Here is a 12132-nt window from a genome sequence, read left to right on the forward strand (position 1 = left end):
AAAAGGTTGAGACTCTCTCTGCTCTAGGGATTATTTTGGGGAAGTTCTCTGTCCTGTGTTACACAGGAGGTTAGACTAGATGATCACAATGATCATTCTGGCCTTGGAATCTAGGAATTGCTGTAAACAAGTCCATTGATTTCCTGCAACTATAGACCTGGTTTCTTATATTAAAGCAATAACATGCCTTGTTTTCTAGATCTTCTTAATCACTAACCTGTAGGAAGATGGCAGCCCCTGTAGCTGCCAGGCTTTGAATGCAGACCAATGCTAATACTGTACCCCTGCTTTTGTGGTGTTCTTTTTGCCACGCTAACTGGTCACCTTTCTCCTTCCCATTCTAGCACCTAGTGACGTTACTTCATTCTTGATGACAGAAGCTCGACAACATAACACTGAAATCCGAATGGCTGTTAGCAAAGTAGCTGATAAAATGGATCATCTAGCTGCCAAGGTAATGATATAGACCTGGCAGCAGAGGAGAGATCAGATGTGGAGCAGGCTTGTTCACAAGGGAATAAAGCCACTTGCCCTTCTCAACCATATGGTGCCTCAGAAGTAGGTGCTATGTTGAAGAGTTCAAGCTGCTGTGTTTAGCTTTTACATTCTTCAGTAGCTTAAACATATAACGGTGGAGTTTTCACTAATTGTACTTCACATGTGGTTTGATTACTATAAAAAATGCCCAGTTGCAGCAAGATGATCCTCATGAAGGAGCTGTCTGTTATGATCGTACACTTAATGCCTCGCCTCCAAGGAATCCCACAGCCCTGCATAAGGTGGCATGGCTGTAGTTTATATGCATATTCTACAACCGCTGTATGAGTGCTCAGATGAAGCTAGAAAGCTTGTATCATCCACCAACAGAAGTTGGTCCAATAAAAGATACTACTTCACCTACTTTGTGTGTCTCAGGTGAAGTTGTGACGTGCTAAATGTTCACATTAACATCCTGCTGAAGTGTGACTTCCATGGTTTATTCTTTACAGGTGGAGGAGTTACAGAAACAGAACACTAGCAACAACTTGCTGCTACCTGGCATCTCTTCAGTTACCATGGAAACTGCCATGATCATGAGCAATATCCAGCGCATCATTCAGGTGAGAGTGGCTGAGTGCTAGGGTAACCTTGTTGGTTCCTCAGTAACTGATATTGTGTTCTGTACGTGCCTAGGTGGTAGCAGCATTACTATTAAATTTCTTCTGATAATGAAAACAGCTGTAGGTGGCATTCCCTAGGTCACCCCAAATAAGATGACTCTGCTCATACTCTGTGGTTACACCTTAGGAGAACGAGAGGTTGAAGCAGGAGATATTTGAGAAGAGCAGCCGGATTGAAGAACAGAATGAGAAGATCGGCGAATTGATTGGGCGGAATCAGCGGTGAGGAATGGGCGGGTGCAAAACTGCACTTTCTCTTTTGCCTGTAGAGGAGGTCTTCATTTCACTGCCAAATGAAACAAAGATTACAGAATTCAGTGGACGGGGTCCTTGATTCTTTGGGTTCTAGCACATGTCTAGTTCATGCCTTTCTTGCAGGTACTTAAGGTGTGCATATCTCTGAAACTGGGGCTGGGCATAAACTTGGAGCACAGCAGGCAGGTAAAGACCTGTTGCTGCCTTTCCTGACCACATCACAACAACAATCCTTAAGGCCAAAGGGAGATGGGTCTGCTCTCTCTGGTTATTCTTATTGCTGCTCCTTCATGTCAAATGGAGAACGGTGCTGGTGCATGGGATGTATTCCCAATTTATCACCGTTCTCAGATGTGTGCCATACAATGTCTCTAGAATGGAATGGTCTCCCAAAGGAAGTGGTGAAAGCCTCATCACTTGAGATGTTAAACACTTCATTGTACTGCAGCAACACTGCTCTCTTGGCAGGAGGATGGAGCAGAGATACTAACCAATTTCCTCTATCTCCAGATTCCCCAGTGTTTCTGTAACTTGCATCATGCTGTCTCTCTCATCTGAAATACTGTGTACGATCCTAGTCACCCATATTCCAGTCTTTTAAATTCATTTTGAACCAGGGCAACAAAGAAGATCAAGGGAATGGAGGGCTAGAATGATCAAGGGAATGGAGGACCTATCTTATGAGAGGAAACTGGAAGAGCCTGACTTGTTTGTTCTAGCAAAAAGGCAACTGAGACGGGATATGATTGCTCTCTCTAATACATTAGGGAGATAAATACCAGGGAGGTTGAAGAGCTATTTAAAACTAAAGCACAGTATTGGCACAAGAACATATGGACGTGAACTGGCCATGAACAAATTCAGGCTGGAAATGAGAAGATTTCTAACCATTGGAGGGGGAAGTTCTGGAACAGCTTTCAATAGGAGTTTGGGGGCAAACAACTTAATTAGTTCTAAGAGAGTAGGACAAATTTGAGTGCAATTGTGTGTTGGTACTGATCAGAGCTCAGCAACCATGGAGCTCACTTCCAATTTATCTCTTACATGCCTAAAGCTTGTGCTTCAGGGTTTCAGCCAGCCAGGAAGGGAATTTTTTCTCCCAGTGTATTCTGGGCGCGTTTTTTCCTTACCTCTGAAGCATCAGGGATGTCTATGGCTAGAGATGGAACATTGGGCAGGATGGGCCAGGGCTCTTGAGAGGGTACTAAGCATTCTCTCTCTCAGGTGCTTGGCTGGTTCTTGCTCACTCAGAGTCTAACTCATTACATATGTTACATCAGGAAGGTATTTTCCTCTAGGTCAGATTGGCAGTGATATGGGGTGGGGTTTCGCCTTCCTCTGCAGCATGTGGGTGCATGTCATTTGCCAAGATTATCTGGGTGTATATCATTTCATCATTTCCCTGGCATTGAGGGGGGCCTCAAATACTGGTATACCTCAGTCCCTCCTATTCTGTGCCTGTGACACAGAATAATCTAGTCTCTTTGGTCTATAATGCTTTGATTTCATTTTGGTTGTTAGGTTTAGCGTGCAAGTGCTGGGTGGTGGTGGTGGCCTGTGCTGTACAGCAGGTCAGACTAGATGCCCTAATGGTCCCTTCTGGCCTTAAACTGACAGATCTTAAATATCCACATATCCCTAGTTGCATTTGTATGCAAGACATCACACAGAGTTGTTTTAGAACTTACTCTGTTCACAAGGCTTTGTGACAAACACTGTTGTCTTTCCTCCACAATAGGCTTTCACTTCAAGTCCCTTTTTGTGTTTTGTGCTCAAGTCGCTTTCTATGATTTTTTTTTTTTTTTTTCCTCCCCTCCCTTTCCTAGGTATGTTGAACAGAGCAACCTGCTGATGGAGCAGAGAAACAACTCATTGCAAACAACAAATGAACACACTCAGGCAAGGGTGTTGCATGCAGAGCAGGAGAAGGTAAAACTAACCAAGCAATAAGTACAAACACAGAGCTCTGATCAAGGCTAGAGAGGGGTTTGCAAATCTATCTAACAGACACTGGGGGTTCTGACCTAAAAGTTTCCTAAAAAGAGAACCCAGTGGTTCTCGATCATGGCTTCTAAAGCCATTACTTTAGTTTTCATTCTGATCTGTCTATGTGTTTGCATGGCCCCAGCATTGTAGCACCTGTGCCTTCTATTGCATAAGGCATAAAGATGTCTTAGCTTGGATATTCTTTCAATTACTAAATTGGTATGGAACGTACAAAAGTTACTCTTAACTTTTCTGTTTTCATACACATGGTAGCTTAGCTACCATTTGGCTATTAGCAGGGCCTCATAACTATTTCAAAATGCACATTGCCTGTTTTACTACATTGTCAGATTCCCAAAAAAGCTCCTCTCCTACTGCTAAATGGCTGGTAGAACTTGGGCCACCAAATATCCATATAAGAATCCTCTTACCTGCTAGATTTGATTCTCTGATAAGATGTCTTGATTTCAAAAATCAGTGGAACCTCAGGTTTCAGATACAGTAATATAGTGTTATATGTCAAACTCACTTTTAGTAGTCATTTGTAGTGTAACTGTGTTGGTCCCAGGATATTTGAGAGACATGGTGGGTGAGGTAATTTCTTATTGGACTTGCTTCTCACCCACCTTGTCTCTCAAATAGCCATGTCAGTTAAACATGGAACTAGATGTTTCTTTCCACCCTGCTGCCTTCCGTTATTTACCATGTGTAGGACCCCAGTTAAATACAGCCATATGTTGCTTGTTAGGCCTGTGCAGATGCATTTGGAAGACACTAGCCCATTCTAATATACTAGTATGAGGGGGCTTTGAGTTTGTTGCTAGCAATTGCTGGCCCTTTTTGTATTTTGCCAAAATAACTTATGAACCTTGCACTGCCTTGCCCTGCTGTGTGGTGTGCACTCCATATTTATTAATATATTTCCTGTTTGGCATTAATCATAAGTGCTTGCGTTTCCTCTGCTTTCTTGTATGAGAACAGTGAATTGGTGGATTTTAAAGAAGTGGAGACCCTAGTTCCTAAAGTATAGTAGCTGCCTCTCCTGTTGGTTAGGGAACACAGAGGATCCAGAGAAATGAGTGGCTGAATATATGCTGGGTGCAGCTAGACCATGGAGCAAGGAGTACTTTGCTGGGGTATGTTCTCCAGCAACAGCCCTTGGCAAGCTACAGAAACAATAACTATAGCAAGTCAGCTCCAGCCATGTGGCATCATGGACTGAGACTACTGATAAACCTCCATTCCTGTCTGAGCACACAGCATCTCTGTGGCAACCACAGCGATTGCTTATGTGGGAAAGTATCATTCTAAGTATTTTCTTAGAGAGATTGCATCCATCCTTAAGCCCTGTCTGTGCTGAGACTTGACCCAATTTCAGTAGTTGATTGCAGTGGCTCATTTGGCTCCCCTGTAGGTTAGAAAAGCCATGATTTGCACTAGAGATGCTCACCCTGGCTTCAAACACGAGTCAGCTGCATCACTGCAAACTCTGGCTTTCTTTGTCTATCCTTGGGGTTTGCTCTGGTGTAGCTATGTCAATTGTCGCAATGGAGACAAATTCCTGATGTAGACATAATTTCAATAATAACAAACCAGAGGAGAGAACCGTGGAAGATCTGAGAGGATTCTCTGCTCCCATGTATGCAAACTGGGAGTAGCCCTCTATCCTGGCATGGCCCAAGTCTCCTTGAGGAGCAATGAATCTGTAACTTGTGCCCTTGGGGTAATACATTTCTGCTTAGCACTTGCAGAGTACTTAATATCAAAGTTTTGCCATGTTCTTGTAAGGTTGGTGGTATCACCACTCTCCAGAATGGTGAAATGACTTGCTGTCACTGGCAGTACAGAGAGCAGAATGCAGAAACTCCTGGCTCCCAGTTGAGTGCATAGTCCATTTGACCATCCATGTTCCATATAGTCCTCCACATTTGGAGAGATTTAGTCCCTTTTTAAACATGGCTTCACTGCTGTTCTTTCTGTTTTTGAGCTTTTGCAGCTGTCAAACAAGGAACAGGTTGAATGCTTCTCTTGTCACATTTTAGGCCCCTGTAATGCCACGCTTAGCTGTTCTAAGTAATTAATGCTTTTGCCTTTCTACTTGGCGTTCTTAACTCTTCCTGTTTCCTGTCACTGCTTTCTCTTCCCAGTACATGCTGCCAGTGGATCGGGGCTGGGACCAGGTGAGGCAGTGTGTCCCTGACTCTCTAGAACCTTGGGGTTTCTCTCCCATAACCTACAGTTTACACATGCCTCTAACTTTGATAAAGTCTGTCTGAGCTGAAGATTCTCCTGCATCTTTACAATCCACAGCTAACACTTTTTGGTAGGAGGCTGGGTAGGAAGAATTGTGAGCAAAATCCTTTCAACTATTTGAACTGAGTGGATGAAAACTTGCTAACCTTAGGAGTTCAGATACTGCTGCACAGAATACAGAAGTTAATGGGGGGGGGAAACAAACAACAAACCCCACTCTTTTTTACCTAGGCTGATTTCAGCACAGAAACAGGTCTTTGTTTTCCTTTGAGTTTATGAAAACTGCTGGAGGCAGCCTGTCTGGAGTTTTTAAAAAAAAACAAAAAATAAAAAACCCACAATTTACAAGCTACATTCATAATGATCTTTTTTCACCCTTCCAAAAGAGAACAAAAGGGAATGCTGTGCTAGGAACTATGTTAATATATAGTCATTGATCACTTCACATTGCTTATCCACAGGTGCTTAATCCACAGGTACTTTGTTGTTTAATTAAGTGATCACACAATTTCTCCCACTGGGGAAGTGTGATTTGGCAGTCCAGAAACTAAAATACTTTGGAGAGAGGTCTCTAAGTAAGATTAATGAATAGCCACAGAGTCAGTCTCTGGTGTACAGAACCATTTTATAAGTTTGAGACCAGCAATAATTCAAGACTTGAGGTAATTCTCTGAGTGCCAGCAAGTAGCTAACCCAAGAGAAAATTGGGCTGGAACTATGTGGGGCACAACAGAGAACCTGTTGGGAATCTGAATGTAACTTTTAACTACAATAGGAACTGTTTAAGTTCCCACTATTATAATGCAGCCTGTCTTTACAGCATATCCTTCATGAATTTTTGGCCCTATCCCAAAAGACTTGGAGCTGGATCTAGTTTGTATCCTTTTCAGTTCTTTTAAACAACATGTTTCAGAGTAGCAGCCGTGTTAGTCTGTATTCGCAAAAAGAAAAGGAGTACGTGTGGCACCTTAGAGACTAACAAATTTATTAGAGCATAAGCTTTCGTGAGCTACAGCTCACTTAATAAGTTGTCTGTGAGAACCCCTATTAGATCTGGCTTCTTGTGAATCACTGACTTGAATAAAATCCAAATGTAAAAGCTTAATTAGAACAGTGATCGCTGTTAGAAGTATATAATACTTGCACTTTACAGTGAATAACTTGGCAAGCCAGAAAAATACCTTGGCAAATTAGTATGTACCTAATCATCTCGTGAATGCAGAATACGCATCCTGCTCTGAAATTCCCTCTCCACAACTAGTCTTCATAAACTGATCCCTGTACTTACTTGAAAATAGTCTGCATGTTCACTCCTATCTGACAGCTACCCATCCCAAATGGCTTTATCCCCATGAGCATATCATCCGGTCCATTTTAATTGTTTATGACAAATCTAGAAAGGCAGGGGCAGAATTGTAACATCAGACTTGCTACCCTGGCACAGTCTGTTTGCAACCTGCAGAGAGCTGTGTGTGTCTGGGGGTGGCAGACTCCTGCTAGGCTTTTTGTGGGCAATTAGGTTTCGATGTCTGGCCGGCCAGCTGGTAGTTCCAAAGGGGTGAACGGAGCAGCTAACCAGTGAAACACGTCTTTTTCAGAAAAAAAACTTCCTGAAGTGACCTGCTTTAATCTGTCTTGGAGATGAGGTTGTTGCCAGCCACTAGAATAAATCCAGGGTGGAGGGTGTGGTCAAATAGGGCCCACAGTGCTCCACTATGTGTCCCAGAGCCACCCTGTTTTTAGTAGGGCAATGAGTCTATCCCAGCATGCAGTGCTGCCACCCCTCAGCTCAATATACAATGCTTCATCTTTGGCCTGCAACTTCCATCAAGCTGTATCTCTAATGGAGGAGGGTGTCTGCCATCTAGTTTTGCAAACCAAGCGTGGAATCAAGTTGCAATGGGGGAGGTTTAGATTGGATATTAGGAAAAACTTTTTCACTAAGAGGGTGGTGAAACACTGGAATGCGTTACCTAGGGAGGTGGTAGAATCTCCTTCCTTAGAGGTTTTTAAGGTCAGGCTTGACAAAGCCCTGGCTGGGATGATTTAACTGGGACTTGGTCCTGCTTTGAGCAGGGGGTTGGACTAGATGACCTTCTGGGGTCCCTTCCAACCCTGATATTCTATGATTCTATGATTCTATGATCTGGGCTCCTAGCACTGCCCTGTGAGCCAACTTTTGGAAACCCCACTTATGTACTCAGGAATTCTGATATTTCCCCCTGTTCTGTGCTGAAGGTCAAAGTTGCAGAGAAGCTGGCAGCTGCTACATCACAGGTCTCCCATCTGCAGTTGGAACTGACTGCTCACCAGAAGAAGGAGATGGACCTGCACACACAGCTGACCACAGCCCTGCAGGAGGCAGAGATGAATGAGGCACAGCTCAACAAACTGCAAGCACAGCTAGCTGGTAAGGGGTCGGTCAGGGGGTGGGTTCTATTGCCTAGATCATGATCTAGTTCTCTGTTAACTTGGTCAGCTGTATTGGTGACCTTAACTCTATACTTCAGTGGCAGCTGTCTGAATTGCCAAAAAAGATCTATTTAGCATAATGTGCCTTAGCTTTCAGCTAGAGGGGCCAACTAGGGGAGAGAAGGAAGCTTTGCCTCTATGTGCAAATCAATGCTTCACCTCCCTGCTGAGACTGCCAACAAAAGAGCCTGTTAGGATGGCCTCTGATGTTGACACCTTCCTATTAGGTACTGGACGGAGCCCACCAGCCCATCGCTTTTGTCTCTACTGAGCTAGACTAGATTTAGTCTAAACTGATATACCAGTGGTTCCCTTTCATCCACTGAGGGTGGCCCTGCCAGAGAGTATGGAAGTCCTTAGTGAGTTGTGCAACTAAGCCCCTCTTGAAGTTGGGTCAACTAGTTCATCTTCCTACAAACTATTTATTTTTTAACTTTTTGCCCTTGGACTTTATTGCTGCCACCACCAAGCGTCTAACAAATATATAACGGGGAAGGAGCCCGCTTGGAAACGTCTTTCCCCCCAAAAATCCTCCCCAAACCCTAAACCCCCTTTCCTGGGGAAGGCTTGATAAAAATCCTCACCAATTTACATAGGTGAACACAGACCCAAACCCTTGGATCTTAAGAATAATGAAAAAGCAATCGGGTTCTTAAAAAGAATTTTAATTGAAGAAAAAAATAAAAGAATCACCTCTGTAAAATCAGGATGGTAAATACCTTACCGGGTAATCAGATTCAAAACATAGAGAATCCCTCTTGGCAAAATCTTAAGTTACAAAAAGACACAAAACCAGGTATATACATTCCATTCAGCACAACTTATTTTCTCAGCCATTTAAACAAAACAGACTCTAACACATATCTAACTAGATTACTTACTAGGTTCTAAGACTCCATTCCTTTTCTGTTCCTGGCAAAAAAAACACACAGACAGAGAGAGCCTTTGTTTCTCCCCCTCTCCAGCTTTGAAAGCATCTTGTCTCCTCATTGGTCATTTTGGTCAGGTGCCAGCGAGGTTATCCTAGCTTCTTAACCCTTTACAGGTGCAAGGGTTTTTCCTCTGGCCAGGAGGGATTTTTAAAGGTGTTTACCCTTCCCTTTTATATTTATGATGTGCCCCCCCAAATCACAGATAGGATGAAACGCTGGCTGTGATTTCTTCCTGGCGCACTAGGAGAAAACGGAGTTAATAAGACACATGCACCTCTAAATATACTACTAAGTATATTTAAGACTAACAATATTTTCCACATCTCAAGGACAATTTTAACCAGTTGATTCTGAGAAACTTTCAGGGGAGAGTGCATCAGCCACTTTGTTAGAAGCTCCTGAGATGTGTTGGATATCGTAATCAAAATCTTGGAGAGCTAAACTCCACCAAATAAGTTTTTTATTTCCCGTGACGGTATGAAGCTACTGTAGTGCAGCATGGTCAGTTTGCGGTGTAAACGCCGTCCCCAAACGTATGGGCATAGCTTTTCCAGAGCGTAGACAATGGTGTAACATTCTTTTTCACTGACTGACCATTTGCTTTCCCTCTCAGACAGCTTCTTGCTGAGAAACACTACAGGGTGGAATTCTTGATCCGGTCCTTCCTGCATTAAAACTGCTCCTACACCATGCTCAGACGCATCTGTGGTTACTAGGAACGGTTTGTCAAAGTCTGGGGCCCTTAGCACAGGGTCAGACATGAGTGCCGCTTTAAGCTGGTTAAAGGTCTTCTGACACTCTTCGGTCCACTGAACGGCATTTGGCAGTTTCTTTTTGGTTAGGTCTGTCAGTGGGGCAGCGATTTGGCGGGATTGCAGTACAAATCGCCTGTAATATCTGGCCAAGCGTAAGAAGGATTGGACCTGTTCCTTTGTCTTTGGGACAGGCCACCTTTGGATAGCATCCACTTTGGCCTGTAGAGGGTTGATAGTTCCTTGACCCACCTGGTGTCCAAGGTAAGTCGCTCTGTTTAGGCCTATTTGACACTTCTTAGCCTTAACAGTTAGTCCTGCCTCCCTTATGCACTTGAAGACTTTTTGTAGATGTTCCAGGTGTTTTGCCCAGGAATCCGAAAATATGGCCACATCATCAAGGTAGCCAACTGCATATTCTCCTAATCCCACTAGGAGACCATCTACAAGTCTTTGGAAGGTGGCGGGTGCATTCTGCAGCCTGAAAGGGAGTACATTAAATACATACAGCCCAACGTGTGGTGAAGGCTGACCTTTTCCTTGGCTGATTCATCTAACGGGGCGGGCTCTTTCCCTGTTGTATATTTGTAGACGCTTGGTGGTGGCAGCAATAAAGTCCAAGGACAAAAGGTAAAATAGTTTATACCTTGGGAAGTTTTAACCTAAGCTGGTAAAAAAAAAAAAAAAAAAAAGCTTAGGGGGTTTTTCATGCAGGTCCCCACATCTGTACCCTAGAGTTCAGAGTGGGAAAGGAACCTTGACATGGTGGCAGGAGTGGGATTTTAAAGGTGTTTACCCTTCCCTTTATATTTATGACAGAAGCGGACTGGGTGCAAGCAGAAGTGTAGGGTGGTTTTTCCTGGCAGCAAAATGTCAGATTTGCAGTAGCTTTGGTCAAGAGTCCTAACCCGTTCTGACTTCCCCTGGGCCAGAAACTTTTCCACCTCTTTCTTAAAACAGCTAGTTTCCCAGGTGTCTTCCATGTAGGAGCCATACAGACTCTGAAGGGTTAATTCAGTCAATATGTAATATACCAGTATTTCTTTAGGGTAATAAAATCAACATAAGTAGTCAGTCACTTCATTGGATATCTTCGGAGTTTAATAAGAGGTCAGTGCGCAATGCGAGAGCCAGAGACTCTTATAAATGTGATGCGGTTCTGCAAAAGTACTTCTTTATGCAACACAGTCAACCTGTGGAACTCATTGCCAGGGGATGTTGTTAAGGCCAAAAGTATAACTGGATTAAAAAAAAGCACTAGATAAATTCATGGAAGATAGGTCCACCAATTAGCCAAGATGATTAACAGGAGTGTTGTATGTAAGACTTGGGAAGTAATTGTCCCACCCAGCACTGGTGAGGAGTACTGTGTCCAGTTCTGGGCGCCACACTTGAAGAAAGAGGAGGACAAATTAGAGTCCAGAGGAGAGCAACAAAAAAGAGATTTAGAAATCCTGACCTATGAGGAAAGGCTAAAAGAACTCTTGAGGGGAAAAAAAGACTGAGGGGCGGGGGATGTTAGAGGGCTTATTCCTTCAACTGCTTACTTCCCTGGCCCTTCTCGCATGAACAGAGAACAACAATACCCGACGTCCAAAGGTGCAAACAATTTGATGTTTATTGGGGGGGAACTTCCAGCAAGCATGATTCCAGTTTCCTTCCTCAGTGTCCCCCTTCCCAGCTCTGACACCACAGAGCCTTACCTGTGTCCCTGTTCCCATTCCTGCCCTTAACCAAACATGATTCCAATTTCCCCACCCCCATTCCCTGTTCCCATTTCCCCCTGCCACCCACTCACTTCCTGACTGACTGCAGACTATATAGTAAAACTTGAGTTCTGCTTAGCTATACCTTAACCAATCATTTTACTGAAATTTAACTAACCAATCCTAACATATTGTAACATGATTATTTAACCAATTATATCCCAGCACCTTAATTAGTTTACACCCAGCAAAAATTAATTATACAGCAGACAGAAACAATCAAAGAACCAGACAACGATTATGCAGACAAACAATAGGGAAGCGAGGACTACAGTGATAGAACAACATAGAAATGAGGATTTCACATCCCAGCTATTGATAAGTGAGTTCTTGCCAGACAGGATGCTATCAAACTAAGTTTCCTTTTGCATCTTCTAGGCACTTCCCTTTCTCTGGAGGCGATGGGCATTATCAGGACAGGATTGTATTCCTGACAGCCCAATAGCACCTTATTTCACTGTGACTAGGTTGGAATGTGAGGATCTGACCATTCGCTTCCCAGCTTATGGCTGCCTCTGCTGCTTAGCCAAAGGCCTTAGCCTAAGCACAGGGCCTC

General features: G+C 43.5%; 1 protein-coding gene across 15 annotated transcripts in view; it reads left to right on the forward strand.

The window, feature by feature from the left end:
- FKBP15 (FKBP prolyl isomerase family member 15) overlaps nt 1-12132 on the forward strand; it is an 81483-nt gene that overhangs the window by 47988 nt on the left and 21363 nt on the right. For 8 of the 15 annotated variants that reach the window (XM_043499135.1, XM_038374622.2, XM_038374621.2 and 5 more), the window contains 5 exons: nt 345-454; nt 990-1100; nt 1288-1382; nt 3242-3344; nt 7893-8064. In XM_043499135.1, the coding sequence (XP_043355070.1) occupies nt 345-454; nt 990-1100; nt 1288-1382; nt 3242-3344; nt 7893-8064 (591 nt within the window). Of the gene's footprint in view, nt 1-344; nt 455-989; nt 1101-1287; nt 1383-3241; nt 3345-5548; nt 5582-7892; nt 8065-12132 lie in introns of all 15 variants that reach the window. The other 7 variants (XM_038374618.2, XM_038374620.2, XM_043499134.1 and 4 more) reach the window with 1 other exon arrangement.

The sequence above is a fragment of the Dermochelys coriacea genome, chromosome 16 (assembly GCF_009764565.3).
Source record: "Dermochelys coriacea isolate rDerCor1 chromosome 16, rDerCor1.pri.v4, whole genome shotgun sequence".
Taxonomy (NCBI): Eukaryota; Metazoa; Chordata; order Testudines; family Dermochelyidae; genus Dermochelys; species Dermochelys coriacea.